This window comes from Episyrphus balteatus, chromosome 3 (assembly GCF_945859705.1).
Source record: "Episyrphus balteatus chromosome 3, idEpiBalt1.1, whole genome shotgun sequence".
NCBI classification, from domain to species: Eukaryota; Metazoa; Arthropoda; class Insecta; order Diptera; family Syrphidae; genus Episyrphus; species Episyrphus balteatus.
The window spans coordinates 111,488,553-111,507,006 of NC_079136.1; the positions used below are offsets into that span (position 1 = coordinate 111,488,553).

General features: G+C 31.2%; 1 protein-coding gene across 1 annotated transcript in view; it reads left to right on the forward strand.

Annotated features, from left to right (window-relative positions):
- The window catches only part of LOC129913069 (ras-interacting protein RIP3-like), a 55,186-nt gene extending 40,171 nt beyond the window's left edge, over positions 1–15,015 (forward strand). Inside the window, exon 3 of the mRNA XM_055991490.1 lies at positions 14,927–15,015. Within this exon, the coding sequence (XP_055847465.1) occupies positions 14,927–14,955 (29 nt within the window). The 3' untranslated portion in view covers positions 14,956–15,015. The remainder of the gene's footprint in view (positions 1–14,926) is intronic.
- The last annotated feature ends 3,439 nt before the right edge of the window (positions 15,016–18,454 follow it).

Genomic DNA, 18,454 nt, shown 5'->3' on the forward strand with positions numbered 1-18,454 from the left:
TATAAAAGTTGTAGATTTTTTAATTTGCGACAGAATTTTTTAAATAAGTTTTTTTGATTTTCGCTTTCGTTTAGAAGTTGTAGCGACTTTTGTGAAATAAAACATCTCGCAAACAAAAAGACATGAATTTTTTTCTTTTTTCGTCATATCTTTTCTATTTTCTATCTCGCAAACAAAAAGACATGAAATTTTTACTTTTTTCGTCATAACTTTTTTATTTTAGCTTTTTTTGAAAAATTGTCAGATATAAAAGATGTAGTTTTTTTAATTTCCGACAGAATATATTAAATAAGTTTTTTTGATTTTCGCTTTCGTTTAGAAGTTATAGCGACTTTTGTGAAAAAAAACATCTCTCAAACAAAAAGACATGAAATTTTTACTTTTTTCGTCATAACTTTTTTATTTTTGCTTTTTTTGAAAAATTGTCAGATATAAAAGATGTAGTTTTTTTAATTTCCGACAGAATATATTAAATAAGTTTTTTTGATTTTCGCTTTCGTTTAGAAGTTATAGCGACTTTTGTGAAAAAAAACATCTCTCAAACAAAAAGACATGAAATTTTTACTTTTTTCGTCATAACTTTTTTATTTTTGCTTTTATTGAAAAATTGTCAGATATAAAAGTTGTAGATTTTTTAATTTCCGACAGAATATATTAAATAAGTTTTTTTGATTTTCGCTTTCGTTTAGAAGTTATAGCGACTTTTGTGAAAAAAAAACATCTCTCAAACAAAAAGACATGAAATTTTTACTTTTTTCGTCATAACTTTTTTATTTTTGCTTTTTTTTGAAAAATTGTCAGATATAAAAGTTGTAGATTTTTTAATTTCCAACAGAATTTATTAAATAAGTTTTTTTGATTTTCGCTTTCGTTTAGAAGTTATAGCGACTTTTGTGAAAAAAAAAAACATCTCTCAAACAAAAAGACATGAAATTTTTACTTTTTTCGTCATAACTTTTTTATTTTTGCTTTTTTTGAAAAATTGTCAGATATAAAAGTTGTAGATTTTTTAATTTCCGACAGAATATATTAAATAAGTTTTTTTGATTTTCGCTTTCGTTTAGAAGTTATAGCGACTTTTGTGAAAAAAAAACATCTCTCAAACAAAGACATGAAATTTTTACTTTTTTCGTCATAACTTTTTTATTTTTGCTTTTTTTGAAAAATTGTCAGATATAAAAGTTGTAGATTTTTTAATTTCCGACAGAATTTATTAAATAAGTTTTTTTGATTTTCGCTTTCGTTTAGAAGTTATAGCGACTTTTGTGAAAAAAAAAACATCTCTCAAACAAAAAGACATGAAATTTTTACTTTTTTCGTCATAACTTTTTTATTTTTGCTTTTTTTGAAAAATTGTCAGATATAAAAGTTGTAGATTTTTTAATTTCCGACAGAATATATTAAATAAGTTTTTTTGATTTTCGCTTTCGTTTAGAAGTTATAGTGACTTTTGTGAAAAAAAAAACATCTCTCAAACAAAGACATGAAATTTTTACTTTTTTCGTCATAACTTTTTTATTTTTGCTTTTTTTGAAAAATTGTCAGATATAAAAGTTGTAGATTTTTTAATTTCCGACAGAATATATTAAATAAGTTTTTTTGATTTTCGCTTTCGTTTAGAAGTTATAGCGACTTTTGTGAAAAAAAAAACATCTCTCAAACAAAGACATGAAATTTTTACTTTTTTCGTCATAACTTTTTTATTTTTGCTTTTTTTGAAAAATTGTCAGATATAAAAGTTGTAGATTTTTTAATTTCCGACAGAATTTATTAAATAAGTTTTTTTGATTTTCGCTTTCGTTTAGAAGTTATAGCGACTTTTGTGAAAAAAAAAACATCTCTCAAACAAAAAGACATGAAATTTTTACTTTTTTCGTCATAACTTTTTTATTTTTGCTTTTTTTGAAAAATTGTCAGATATAAAAGTTGTAGATTTTTTAATTTCCGACAGAATATATTAAATAAGTTTTTTTGATTTTCGCTTTCGTTTAGAAGTTATAGCGACTTTTGTGAAAAAAAAAACATCTCTCAAACAAAGACATGAAATTTTTACTTTTTTCGTCATAACTTTTTTATTTTTGCTTTTTTTGAAAAATTGTCAGATATAAAAGTTGTAGATTTTTTAATTTCCAACAGAATTTATTAAATAAGTTTTTTTGATTTTCGCTTTCGTTTAGAAGTTATAGCGACTTTTGTGAAAAAAAAAACATCTCTCAAACAAAAAGACATGAAATTTTTACTTTTTTCGTCATAACTTTTTTATTTTTGCTTTTTTTGAAAAATTGTCATATATAAAAGTTGTAGATTTTTTAATTTCCGACAGAATATATTAAATAAGTTTTTTTGATTTTCGCTTTCGTTTAGAAGTTATAGCGACTTTTGTGAAAAAAAAAACATCTCTCAAACAAAGACATGAAATTTTTACTTTTTTCGTCATAACTTTTTTATTTTTGCTTTTTTTGAAAAATTGTCAGATATAAAAGATGTAGTTTTTTTAATTTCCGACAGAATATATTAAATAAGTTTTTTTGATTTTCGCTTTCGTTTAGAAGTTATAGCGACTTTTGTGAAAAAAAAAAACATCTCTCAAACAAAAAGACATGAAATTTTTACTTTTTTCGTCATAACTTTTTTATTTTTGCTTTTTTTGAAAAATTGTCAGATATAAAAGTTGTAGATTTTTTAATTTCCGACAGAATATATTAAATAAGTTTTTTTGATTTTCGCTTTCGTTTAGAAGTTATAGCGACTTTTGTGAAAAAAACATCTCTCAAACAAAGACATGAAATTTTTACTTTTTTCGTCATATCTTTTCTATTTTTGCTTTTTTTGAAAAATTGTCAGATATAAAAGGTGTAGATTTTTTAATTTCCGACAGAATATATTTTATAAGTTTTTTTGATTTTCGCTTTCGTTTAGAAGTAATAGCGACTTTTGCAAAATAAAACATCTCACAAACATTGAATTAGTGAATGTGTATTGATTCTAATGAATGGCGTTCATTGTTTTAACGAACAGGTTCATAGAATCTTTTATCAAAAATTTTCTCGGATATTTATGAACGGCTGTTCATTGAATTAATGAATGGTTCATAGATTTTAATGAATGGCGTTCATTGTTTTAACGAACAGGTTCATAGAATCTTTTATCAAAAATTTTCTCGGATATTTATGAACGGCTGTTCATTGAATTAATGAATGGTTCATAGATTTTAATGAATGGCGTTCATTGTTTTAACGAACAGGTTCATAGAATCTTTTATCAAAAAAGTGTATCGGATAACAGGTTCGTGTATCGGATATTTATGGACGGCTGTTCATTGAATTAATGAATGGTTCATTGATTTTAATGAATGGCGTTCATTGTTTTAACGAACAGGTTCATAGAATCTTTTATCAAAAAGTGTATCGGATAACAGGTTCGTGTATAGGATATTTATGAACGGCTGTTCATTGAATTAATGAATGGTTCATTGATTTTAATGAATGGCGTTCATTGTTTTAACGAACAGGTTCGTGTATCGGATATTTATCTTTTATCAAAAAGTGTCTCGGATATTTATGAACGGCTGTTCATTAAATTAATGAATGGTTCATAGATTTTAATGAATGGCGTTCATTGTTTTAACGAACAGGTTCATTGGGATAATGAACAGATTTTTTTATGAACGGCTATTCATTGAATTAATGAACGTTCATAGATTTTAATTAATGGTATTCATTGTCTTAATGTACAGGTTCATTAATTCAATGAATAGCCGTTCATAAAAAAAATTTCAGACAAAAACGGATTTTAATGAACGAGATTAATGAACGTTCATAGGTTCATAATTTTATTTTTAATGAATCGTTCATTGAATTAAGGGATGGTGCATTAATTCCGTGAACCGTACATTAATTTCAAGTTAATGAACGCCGTTCATAAATTTTATGTACAATTTTTTTTTCAGTGTATTATCTCATAACAAGAAAACATGTTAATTTCAATATGTGTTATGGCCTTGGCATAAAAAAGATGTTTCAAATGTTTATTGTGCCATTTAAAGTCTAAGTCACCTCCTAAAATCCACGTTAGATGTCACACATAAGCAAAATAATAAAAACAAAAACTAAATACCAAGTCTGCACAAAAAACTATTTGAAACTGCAACTTCACATTCTTTTTATGGCTAAAACACACTTTGAATTCACATGATAACGACACTGATGTTGGAATTTAATTTATAATTTTCCGTTTATTATGTGACACTAGAGAGCTTACAGTACCTACCTACATTATTATAAAATCCTATCAAGTTGTAATGGCCATAATATGTACGAAATATATGTATATAATAAAACTCTAGTTTCATGGCTTAATAACAGCATTTGGCTTAGCAGAAGGAAGATATAATCCTCGGTTTCAGTGTTGAGCGAGTTTAATTCAAATGGGCATTGTGTATATGGCGTGTGGTAGTAGGTATGTTTATTGTTTATGATCACTGTATTGTTGTTCCATATGTGATATTATTATACCTAGTTGGGACAGCTCTTAGGGGCTTGGACAAATTTAATTTCAAATGCACGTGCAGCTTTTATACATAAATTAGGAACAAAAATAAAACACAAGACTTGTTGTCGGCATGAGGTCAATCTCATTAACCTCCTAGTGGAATTCTATCGTGACTAGAGCAGAAAAAGAGATAAAAATGCTAGAACAGAAGTCGGACTTCTAAGACATTTAGTTGGATATTAAATTTTTAAGAAATAATTGATATAACTCGAACGACTATATTTCGAAATAAGCGATTGAGTATTTTACATTTTTTAAAAGTATTTTTCAAGGCAGATACAAACTTTTACATCAGAACATTGCCGACAGAGTTTAAATTCATTTCAAAACAAATATATGTTTTTATGGTTTTTATTCAATTTTTTTAATGAATCAAGCTAACTTTTCAACATTGTTAAACAGCTCAAAGCAGGTAATCAACGCCAATATTGATCACTCCAATGATGTCATTTATTTACCTTTCCCTTACAAAAAATATTATGGTTGTCAACTACTAGATTCACCCTTTTAGAGAATTTTCTGATATAACCCCTGCCGTAACATCCTTCGATAGACTCTACCGCTTGTTTTCCGTGTGTTGTCCCTTCTTCCATTTTAAAATTCGGTTTTCCTCTCTCCTTTTTTGCATATAAATTTCACTGGGGCGCTCCCGGGCGGCTCTCTGAGCAGTTCTGGTTCTTGTCTTCCGAGACTCATATAAAAGTGTAAGCTCCGGTGTAGTTATTTTAAGTGGCCAACTTTATCTTTTGGGCTGCTGAACATGAATCTGAAACTCTCCAACAACATTTCTAACGGGAACTATGGGAAATTATCGAAAAATTCCGAAAAGTGACAAAACTAATTTGTTATCAGCAATTTAATATAATGGGCAGGTTCAGAAACGTTAGGGACTAAATATTTAGGTAATTTCTCGGTCTCTGATTGGTCAACTGTCAAAAAAAATCCTTCCAATTTAGGTAATTTTATTGGAAAGCTGACTGGAAAGTCAGTTTTTCCCTAAAAAATTAGGAAAGTTTTTTTTGTCAACATGACAGCTGATTGTTTTTAATTTCAGCAAAATTAAATTTATTTGTGTGAAAAACGAGTAAAAAGTGCATTATCGGTTATAATTAATATTATTTATTTATTAAAGTGAAGTGAAATTTGGTGTCTGCTCTAAAATTCTCAAGTTAATTTCGAAATTTGACAATAATGGCGTATATCCAAACTAATTTAGTCAATTTACTCAAATTTCCGTTCAGAAAATGACGTTACCTAAATATCTAGTCCCTAACATTTCCTGAACGTGACCAATTTATCTACGAAAAGTGACAAAACTAATTTGCAATCAGCAATATATGTAAATTATTTAATTATAGATAAAAAGGTTTAATTTGCATTTAATAAAACCAAAAAGGATTGGTCAAATTTTTCTACTGTCATTACCATGTTAATTCATAGAAAAGACTAATTTTTTTTCAAAATAAAATTACACGTTGAAGGAAAACAGATTTTAAGCTACGTCAGACCTCTACACTTAAATGAAATAAGCTTGACCTATTAGAATTCTGGTAGTTTCAATTAAGTATAAGAAAAACGTTCCCACGGTTTTCTCTGTGATCATAAGAGATCTAAAAAAAAAATTCTTATGATGACTAGATTTAAATATGTATAGGAAACATTCAACCATATCCAGTTCAAACTACCTCAAACAAAACTCCTGTTTTGCAAATTTAACCGTCAACTTACGACGTATCACGTCAAATAAACACGTCTAACTTACTCAACCCACAGTCAACTTTCTGGATTCCCATGGTATCTTTTCCTATGAGTTTAATTTACCATGAGTAATGCCTGCCATCACAGAGAAGTCCTTGTGTTCTGTTTAGAACTTATTCCACAAATGACCGGAATCAGGCCATTCAACCACTGAGCACCAGAAACTCGAAGTTCCTCTTTAGTTTGTTTTTTTTTTTTTATTATGCTTGCATCCTTATGAAAAAGTGTTAACCAACTCATCCCAAGAGTGTCGGTATACTGCAACAATGTATGAAACACCCTTCTTCTTCTTTAGGTGATGCGTAATGCATAAATGCATACACGCAATCAAATTACATATTTTTGCTCCTGCTGCTGAAGAAGGCTCTTTTGCTCTGGGATTTTACTTTATAATGTATCTCATGAACTGACACAAAGATTGCCTAAAGGTTTATTGGTTAAATATTGCACAAAATGAAAGGGTCTTATACTAGGTATTGTGGCCCACAATTTGTGGGATTGTAGGAGCGCGTGTTAAATGAGGAAGGGCTTCCTTTGAACTGTTAACCTTTACTTCTCGGCTGTTTACGATGAAAACGTTTTTTTTTTGCTTTCGTTTTGTTTTAATGATTTTTATGCCTAAGGAAGTCTGAGTAAATAAGGTACTATGTTTGACGCTAAGATATTCATCAATTGACCCTAGTGGGGCATAACTCCACAGGTTTCATTATGGATTTCTCAGGTTTTGTGTATAAAGGTGGGATAAAAGTCTACAGTTTTAGATCTGTTCTTAAAGAAAAACAATAAACAAATTTACAAGAGAGGTTTGAAGGTAATAAAGCTTATAAACAAAGAGATGTAACCCCCCTGCTTCGACTCACTCCTCACTGTTCTTTCGGGTCAAAAAGAAATATGTTTTTGGCGGTACATAAATCCAAGCATTTTTATGTGGTATCAATGTTCTATCTCAGTGTCCAGACTTATGTCCTTTTTAGCTATTCCCTGCGCCGCCGTATATCGACAGTAACCATATATGATTAAAAAGCATATTCTGCCCATAATTTCGTAAAGGCCCTAACTACAAAATTTTCGATTATGATTTTTTTTACATATATTTGGAGTTAGGGCATTGTCTCTGATTTATTCTCATTTATTTTTTTTAGCCTAGGTCTTCAAATAAGTCAGAAAATTCAATATGTGCTTTTGATTTTTTTCATTTTTATATGCAAATTGCAATATTAGATTTAGTGTTTCCCTCCATAACTCAGAAGTAAGAAAAATGTAGTTAGGGCCTTTACGAGATTATGGGCAGTATTCATCTGCCATTTTTAAAAGGTAATAACCCTTCAAGCCTCACCATTGTCTACTTTGGTGAGCCCAATAGTGATTTGATAGATCCTAAATATGTTATAAAATCAGAGGCAGTTTTAAAAGGGGGTTGCAGGTTCCACGAAATACATTGCTTTTGATTTTAATCAACATAACCGTGTTTTTAAGACATGGCCTGTTCATTTTATGTGTTAAAAGACAAAATTTATTTGCACATCAAATATAAATTAAATAGTGTACAATGTTAAAAAAATCATTCCACTGCATTGAGGTACCCATTTTAATCTTTTTATTAATTTTAATTTAATTTAAATTTTTGAATGACAACAAAAAAAGAATGATTGAGTATTTTTTTGTTGACATTTTAGTGTTCATGTATTAGTGCTTCTGATTTTAAATCGAGAAGAGAATTTCTCTTCTGAGAAGCGTTCTGTCTGTCAGTTTTGTGCGCATAAAACACTTTTAGAAGGCTTCTGAATGATTCCGGACTCTTCCGGAGTGCCAATCGAAAACACCATTAATGTGTACTAATTTAAAGGCGCTTTGTGTTTTTTCGAAGTAAAATGTATGAATTGCTGAGAAAATTTGATCGGCAATTCATGCAGTAATTCATACATTTTACTTCGAAAAAACACAAAGCGCCTTTATATTAGTACAAATAAAGAGTTTTTTATTTAATATTTTTTAATAATTTGGAATGAGAAACAGATGAAAAATTGATATAGTAAATTGATAAAAAAATATGTATCAAAACACAAAAAGTTTGATATTTACATATCATCCTTATATTAATAATATTGTTTTGATATTTTAATTTTATCTAAAAACACATTTTCCAGCATTTTTTGCTGATATTTAAAAAATGTTAATTTCATATTAAAAAAAATGTCAAATTGATATTGGTTTTTTTCGGTGTAAAAGCAAAAACAAACAATATTTTTATAATTGTATTGAGGAATTGAAAATTTCCATGAAAATTTTATTACTCTGTTCAAAATAGGTACCTAAAGTTCAAAATTCTTAAGCCTTTGAAATTGATAAAAAAAATTATTTTAAAAATTATACACTACAGATATTAATATATCTACCTACTTTCTTAAATTTATCTCTTTCTTCCCAATGAAGCTGATGGAAAATTAATGGTAGTGGGTACTACATTAAACCCGAAAAAAAAATTATAAAATACAAAAAAGAAACCACTTCCCGTGACACTTCTGCTAAGCGCAAAAAAACACATTATCATACAACGTTTGACACACTTGCGTCCCAAATAAAAACATCCGTCAGCCACAATCTCTTCCTGCATTCTCGCTCAGCTCAAAATCCTTTTATCTTCGCATCCCAGATGTTATCGTTGGGGGTATTCACTTCATCCTCTCCGATTCCTCATGCTTGCTCACTCCGCACGCCGCCGCGCCGCGCCGCTCCGCCGTCATCTTTTCTCTTTCCCACTTTCTCATAATCAGTGCATGGCTGTCATGTTGCAGCATTGCAAACAAATAATTCCAGCCGCCACGCTGTCCGTTCCCACCCAGGAGAGAAGAAATTTTTGTTTTACTAATCCCACTGACTTCCTCCTCACCATCCCCATCCCCACGACTTATTTCAGATTTAAAGACCAAGAGCAAAAGATTCTTTGGATTTGTACACGCGTTTGCGCGAAAGCAACCAACAAACACAACACGCGACCCATCTGTTTGGCTTCACTGCGATGATTTATGAACTACCACATGGTTCCATTATTGGACCTGAAATGATCAATGATTGGCATGCGCGACATGATGCAGCTGGGATTAACAGTCCGATTGGTCACTCTGGGTCTCTGCTCAGTGGTCACCCACCGAAATCTCCCTCACACTCTTGCACATGTATGTGTGTCATCTCGTGTGAAAAGTGTTTCAAAAGGAAAGTATCTTAGTGTGTAACCGCTGTTGCTCGCTCGCAAGCTATGGCTCTCAGGGAACGATATCTATTTCTTTCACCCTTGCAGCTCTTCCTGTCAAACGAATAGACACCGTTTACAAAGTTGTTCCACAACCAGATTAGCCATGAATTTTATCCGAATTTCCATAAGTAGACCGAGGAAACTGCCACCATCGATCGATCGGTGTGGTGGCTGGTTGGGTTGCTGTTAGTGGAAAAACTAGAATTATTCTTCTTCTGGAAGTGGGTTGATAATACGCAGCAAGAAGCCACGATGATGCAGAGGGTGGCGCATGCGCGTTTGCAAACAAACTGGACACAAATCTTGCGTCTACATGTCCAGCATACGCTGCGGCAACATGAAAAAAAAAACAGTCAAGTCGACTTAAGTGCGGGTCCGTTGAAGTCATTTGTTCGAGACTTCGTCATTTTATTGCTGCAATGTTCTCCCGCACTCAAAGGAAAAATTCTGTGTCCGCAATAAAAGTAAGCTATTACTGCAGTATCTTACCTAAACTCGCCTGAAACTTGATCGTTAAATAACTTTTTATGAACTTTTCTGTTCCGGGGTGGTATTTGTGTTCAGGTATTGTGTAATGAATCACTTTTGGTCTAGACATATAACAACAACAAGAAAGTTTAGAGAGCAAGATGTTGAACTTAATTGTTGTACCTACCTTAAATAATGAGAGTTCATGCATATTTCAACCAACAGCACTTAATGATGCTTGATAAGAAACCGATGCTTTATCAGAGACAGTGCCGTTGTCATATTAATAACGTTTAAATCCCAATTTCAGAAGTAATTAAAAAGAAGCTACATACAATATATTCCCATCTGAAATAGGGGAAGTGGGGGCAAGACCGCACTTTTAGTTTGTGACTGCCTTAAAACACAATAAAAAACATCTTTTAATTAAAATTAAGTATTTTTCCATTAAGTTCATTGTTTTTTGTAGTAAATCTCATTATTATAAAAAAAAAAAAATAAAAAATACTCAACAAATGAAAATACGTTTTGAAAAAACATCTAACAAAAAACGGTCTTGTCTTGGGGGTAAGACTAAGACCGCCTTATCAAATTTTTTTTGTAGAAAGATCGTTTCTTTTGTTTTAAATGCAATCTATTTGCAATAATAACACACGTATGCTATATGTTTTTATTAGTTCTCACTCCAGCACAAGCTATGTGGTACCATTTGTAACACATTTTGCACTTAAGCTAACGATCTTTTGGATTGGATCTATATATCAGTTGAGGACAAAAATACTGTCTGCAGCGTCTTCTTCATCAGAATCATCACTTACAGTACTATTTGGTGCCAGTCGTTAAGTTTTTTTTGCAACTTTAACAGTGACTTTCTTTATTCACCTTTTTTTAGTTACCAAAGCTTTCATTTTCGCCCATGGGCGGTCTTACCCCTGCAGTCATATCATATCTGATGTTCTGGAATATTCTTTTTAATTTGTCTTTACGACTACTTCTTTCGCAGGAAATACTTTTGAGTATTCGCTTTCTATTATAGAAAAAAAGTTAGCAATTTTAATTTTTTCAGTGTTAAAAATACTATTGACTTTTCACATGAGCGATAACAATTTGATGAAAAATCACAAAATTTACAGTAATTTGTCGGCGTCTCAATCGAAGTTGCTCAAACTTACAGACGTGGATGATCATACCAAAAGGCACTTATTCTATATTGCAAGTGTTGCCATTTATATTTTTCTTCATGCAACATCGTACAAAAACGGTCTTGCCCCTATAGACGGTCTTGCCCCCACTTTCCCTATATGTAAATACGCAGTTTTATATTTATATGTGTCTTACTATCGAATTCGAAAGTCTGGCAGCTCTGATTTTGTGCTTTATACTTTTCGGGGGGTCAAATAACGTGATACTTCCAATTAATATATAAATGGGTTAAATTGACAATATTTCAAACTACAAATAAGATCTGATACTCTGTTATTTTTCCAAAATCTTTGTTAAAAATTTTGTTAAATGTGTACACTTGGGCATTTAAGTTTTTTTTATTTCTGCAACAATTTTAAAAGGAATTTGAGCTTCAAACGAATTATGCTGCTATTTATTATCGTTTGTCACTTTTTAAAGAAAATTGGTTATTCCATTTATAAAAATACGAATTACTATTATAAACTCCTTATATGTTCCTTTAAGTTGTTCTCACTGCTGTCTTATTTATTACTGGGACCAACACCATAGCTTTAACTTTAACTTTACTAAACAGTTCAGACTTCAAAGAATTTTTCTCATTCATAAACGTACCTATTCGACACAAAAAAAGACTAAAAAAGAACTAGAAGAGTACGTAATTTTAAAAAAGAAGGAAAAGAGGCACCAAAATATGAAAAAGATGCATTTGTGATTTTTCCAATTTTTCTAAATTGGAAGAAAAGTAGATTGTCTGTAAGAGGGGAAAAACGCATCTTTAGAAGCGTGAAGGTAGCCCCGCGAGTGACAAACCCCCGAATTACCGAATTATCGATCAGTAATCTTCATGGTGAGTGACATCAGCTTGTTAATTGAATGAAGGACAACTTCCCTCCATTGATAAGGCGTACGATAACCTCTTCTAAATTTGGAGACTAGGATCATCTTAATTTTTTCATTCAAAATCTAACTTTGAGGGCAAATAAGTCCGCCTGAATCATGCTTCTTGTTTCATTCTTTTTAGAGCTTGATTTTGGTGTAGTTCTAGTTGGGTTTCAGTTTCATAAAAACCTTTATACCTACATTTTGGGATTATAATTTCGTGTATTTTCATAATTTCTCTATACATAAAAAAAAAAAATTAGTTTATGACTTTTGCCTAATCTACCAGTGAAAGATAAAATTCCTATTTTAAGTTATTACTCGTTTTTTTTTTTTTTTTTTTTGTAAGAATAGTGAGTAATCCTAGAGAGTTGTAGTAAATTCCGTTTTGGTTTTGAACCGGATGATTAGTTGTGTATCTCAGTTTGACATCCTGTAAATGCGGAGCGCATACCATCGTCAGTAATACTAAACTGGTTTAACGCATTACGATTCAGTGTGGTGAATCAGAGTCGCATAACATTCGCAATCTATACAACCACTCTGAGACTGTCGGTTGGTCGATTGGTCTTACGCTGAAGTGTCTTCCTTCATCGGTCGCATGGTTCTCCCTTTAAATTTTTATTTTCTTTATTTGGGCTAAAGGCTAAGTAATGCATTTACAAAAAAAAAAAATGAAATGACAGTAAAAAATGATACTGCGAAATAAAAAAAAAAAAAACTTCGTTAAGCTATTAAGAATTTCATTCTTGAAGTTCAACATTGTACTAAATTCTTTAGGACTCTTGATTTTTAACCTTCTTCTTCAATAAGATGGCAATTTTAATTGGACTTGATCACTTTTTTTTACGTAGACTTCCTAGAGCAATTGATTGTTTTTTGCGGATTTTGCTAGCAAAAAATTGTATCCTAATAATTTACCTGAGCACAATTAAGGAATATAAGCAAAAAATCGTTTTACAACGAATCAATAACTCTTAAACACCTCCTCACCTAACCCTCAGAGCCAATTCGTGAAACCTAGTTGTGGATTTTAAATTTTCGGTTCGCCGTCTTCATCTGACACACATCGACCACTCAATGATAAATTGAAAGGTTCAAAGGACACATTTATCAGATGGATGGAGAAGATACGACGAGAGAGTGAGTGGTGGTTGGTGGATTGTGTTGGCTAACTGACTGCTGCGGGGATGGCCTGCGCCTTTGGCTGCGTATGCATTGGGCTGCCCGTGTCTGTGCCCGTGCTTACATGCCCGTGTGGAAGGATATCAGAACAGAACGATGAACTGTACGCGCGCCCAATGGGTTGTGCAGTGCACAATAAATTGATTGATTTAGCTGCGGGGATTTATTTATTAATTTCTCTTCTTCTTGCCTCTGTAGTTGATGTAGTTTTATATATAAATAGACATATATTATGTAGTTGCTGATATACGTATACGTATATGTATTGTATGTTTGTGTATATATAGATTTTCGATGATTAAGCATGCATTGAATTATAGTGGCCAATGAAAAACAGAACCAGTTTAATGATGGCTTAGACATTCCTTGATGACTTGAGAAGTTTCGGAAAATACATACGAGTACATAGGAGTTCTTTTTCTATCTAGTCTTTTGTCTATTTATAGTTAAAGGTATTATAATCGATTTCAGAAGAGTAATGAAGTTGACTGAGAAATGTGGACAAAGCACTGATGTGCCGCCACCACAACAGCTACCACCAATGAATGCAGAGGGTTTAAAATCTTTAGCATTCTTAATATCGTAGAGTTGTTTAATTTAAGGATAACTTTAGAATCGATTGAAAGTTGATAGTAACGTTTTCTAAATTTTGTTAAATGATTGAACAAACAATGTGATTTTGAAATTCTCGAGTATGACAAGGATTTTCCGCACTGGTTATGTTTAGGCTTTGCCAAAATTTTGGTTTCATTGCGTCGAAATCGAAATCGACCCTTTGAATTTTGAAAGTTGTTGCAAAAGTACAGAATGGTTAGTTATATTTGATTTGACTCGCAGTCGTTTGACCTCAGTTTTTACTGCTTGGGGAAGATTCATTTGAGTACTTTTGATATTTTCCCTTTTCTGGTCTGGTTCTGGCAAGCAAGTTCCGTTTAAAAAAAGTTTATTTAAAGTCCCTTCGAATGCTAGGGGTAATCGAACAATTTTGTTGTAAACGTGTTTTAAATAAAATTTAACTTGAACAACTAAAATATTTTTTTTATTCTTAGCATTTTAAGACTTAATAAAAAAAAAACGCATTTTTAAGATTTTACCTTGTGCAGTTTTTCCCAAGTATAATCAAATGTTTTCGTTTTGTTCTGAATGACTTTTTTGTTTATTATTAATTTCTTCATAGGAACAAATAAATAGAACTATATTCTTATCACATATTTTTCGAAGAAAATGGCACTTAAAGTTAAATACTATCACGGGCAAGTAAAAATGAACAGCGTTTAAAAACGTTCTTTACTTTATTACCGGGCACTCTGTATTTCCTTTGAATGTATTCTAATTCTATCAACTCAATTCAGTATATTTTTTTTATTATTTTTTTTAATAAAGGACAGCGCAAAAATAATGTAATTGTTTTTATGTTTTTGCTTCAAGATAAAAAATAAAATGAATATGAATTCAAAATAAAAAAGTGCGTATTCGCCATAGTGAACATTTTTTTAATATGTACTTTTTAAACTCATATTGATTTTTTTTATTTATTTTATTATTATTTTATTTTTTTTTTATATATTTGTATCTTTTTAAAAAAATAAATTATATTTTATACTTAATTACCTGATATCTAAACTATTTTTGCTTTATTCTTTCTAGGTAAGACCAAAAATGAGGAAAACAGTTAAATTAATGATTTAAACATCATTTACAATTTTTAAAGTAAGTAAAGATCATGCTATCCTCAGATTTAGTTTTGAAAATTTGTCGTCATTTTTGAAAGTGGGATTAGTTCATGCATAAAAAAAACATTAAGATATTGTACAAATTAAACAGAGTTTTCTAAAAAGTATCTCATTATTGATTAAAATAGTAAAGCCAATCAATGTGCTTATTGTTACACTTTTATATTTAAACAATCGTTAATTTACTGTTTTCATTTCATAAGTTGAAATTTTTGTTTAGGTAATAAGAATGCATGAATGAATGTGACTTCTTTCATTTTCAAATACAACAAATAACATTTAAATTATACTGGTATGCAACGAAAATTGCCTTCGAATCTATAGTCCAAATAGCTGTGGCACGTCACGTTTTGGAGATATTTAAAAAGGTCAAAAACGTGACTTGATGTCAAACTACATCATCTATATATAACTATACTATAACGCAATATTTTATTTTCTAAAATAGCTCAATAAAATTAGCTTTTTTTTCAATCAAAAAAATTGTCGCAAGGTGATTTGTACATATATAATTCAAGTTAGCGTTGAGGTGGTTTGAAAACTTTTAAAAGTCCTGAAATTTTCCAGTATAAAAGGTATGAAAGAAAATGGAATTTTAAAATCATTTTTGAATTTGGGGTTTGTTTTGCCCCAAGGTTTTTGAACGTTTTTTACCAGTTTTTATTTTAATCTTTTGAATGAAATTTATGCTGTAGATAGATAAATAAGCAGGACTATATTTGTACAAAATTTCAATCAATTTCGTATTCACAATTTTGAGATAACGGTAAAATAATTTTTAACTTTACTGAGCATGCTGATAATATTACCTTCCACTTGATATGTATCACACATAACGGTACATTCACTGCAATATTAAATTGAAAAACTACAAAAATACCACAAAACAACTGCCGAGATCTGTTGCCGATGACCAGCCAACAGTGTAGGAAGTACCGTAATCTCAGTTTAAAACTTCCACATGGTTAGCTTTAAAAAATTCTTACTTTTTTTATTTATCGTACAGAAATGATTGAAGCATCATATAAAAGTTGAATTAATAAGCTTTTAGGTGATACAAAATTAACTACAGGTTGTCATATAAAAAAATGAACTTTAAGGTAATGGAAGAAAAACAATTTGATTTTTTTTTGCTTTTTTTGATGAAAATAATTGTTTCGTTTAAAAACGTCTATCTCTTTTTGTAGATTTCGTACGGACATGATTGATGTGAATATTTTAAACTGAAACAATGGGCTTTCAGATATAGTAGGTATACAACTTATTATAGGTTGTCATATAAAATAAAATGCACGACTGGGGTCGCACGTACTTGCTCTTGCAGTTCAAAGCACTTTTATGTTAGTCTACTTGTAGATTTAAAAAGCTGGATCTAAATTTAAAAACAAATTGATATTGGGGAAGAGCCGACATTTATAGCAAAATTTTGTTAAATGAAAAATTTTTTTTTTTGTTATTTAACTTTTTTAAGAAAAAATAAAAATGCAGTTTTATTGCCACTGCTTTAAATATTACGTATACAAAGTTTAATTAAAATCGTTAGAGCCGTTTTCGAGAAATTCGTAATATCGTATTTTTTCGTATGGGAGGTATACGTTCTAAACGAGATATAAAAAAACAAAAAAAAACCAACTTTCAGAATTCCATAAAAATCATCTGTACCAAATTTGAAGAAAATCCATCCACCCGTTTAGGCTGTGGAAATGTGTACAGATGGACGCACAGACGCACAGACGCACAGACGCACAGACGCACAGACGCACGGACGGAATAGCGGGACCCACTTTTTCGGAATTCTCCATTATCGTAATGTTGGTTTTGATTAAAACCTCAATTTTTTTTTTCGACACGAAACCAATACTTGCCCTATAGAGCAAGTAAAAATTGATTTTTGCGTGATGGAAGTGATTTTTTCACTTTTTTTCATATAAAAATTATTGTTTTCAAATAAGGTAATTTTTGTACCTAGCTTTTTTTTGCAAATTATGATTTTATCAAAAAAAAAAAGTTATCACGTTAAATAATAGTCCGTAAACCGAATTTACAGACAACCACTTTTTTGTTTTATTAGTTTTTTTTTTTTTACACAAAATCAATATTCTTTTTGTAAATTTGAATGAAGATGTTTATAGTTTCTTTTTTTTTTTAAATTTAGAATAAAACAACTCAAACCATTAGTGGAAAAAGCTTTTTTATTTCAATACTTCATCACTGTAAGCAAACTTTTGTAGATTACTGTAAAAATTAACAAGACTTTGGGAGAATACAGATAAAAAAAGACAAATTTCCGATACTTTCATGTCATCTATATAATATCGAATTGTACAATATCTATATGTATTTTCTTTTTTTTAACCTTAACTAAATAAGATGATAGCCCATAAAAAGGTGAAGATATAACAAGAGTCCTGATGCGCTGTGTGCATAAGTGGCAAGTAGCCATGTAAGGGTTAAAATTGCATAGCAAACATATTTGCTCCTTGCAAATATTTTACCACTCTTTGCTATTTGGCATTCCACACAGTTCCATGTTGTTTCAACATCTCGGGACTATTTTTTCTCCTTTTATTTTTGTTGTTGGTTGCATAATAAATGACCACCACCCAACACGACCATACCATCACACCGCCTAATAGGAGTGGATATACCATACCATACCTATACGTGCGATGCCACAACTTTACTGACTTTGGACCAAAGTATCTCTATAGGAAACAATGAAACCATCATGTTAATCAGGTGCACCCCATGTTTGTTAAATGCTCCTCGTCCTGCTGTACTTTCCACCTCCGCTTGTCTCTAGAGACTGGACAAATGATGATACAACTGATAGAATACTTAAACCAAGAATAAGATACATATACAATACAACAAATAAAAACCAATATACAATCTACACACTGTGCAAATAAGCAACAAGTGTGCTCCTCTTGCCAAGTATTGTATAGCTAAGACGGCTGATGCAGCAGCTCTACTGCTACTTTGGCGAGCGCTCTTCCTGGAAATCTCGACTTCGGCATTGCCATATAACAAATGTTTTAACTAAATTCCACGGGATTATATTATACAACACATCATGAAGCGCGTGAAGAGTCTAGCTCCAGACCATCACCATTCCCACCAGCTCCGCAATGGTCATCATCATCATGAAACCACCAGAAAAAAAAACTTATGCTCTTCCTTATGGGTGGCAGGCTCATTGAATGGTGGCGGCGATGGCGACACCACTTCGTGTATCACCAACTCTCTCGATGTGAATCTGCCTCGTTCCGGGATAGGAATATGATGGGCAGAAGACATATTTTGATCCTTCTGTGTGCCCATGATGAATGATGCAACATGGCGTGCACGCCAGTCGCGCTCACTTCAATGTGGCTGACACCGAAGCGTGTTCTTGGGGCGCAACAGCATCGGATACGGATTGTTCTCCCGCTCGCTCTAG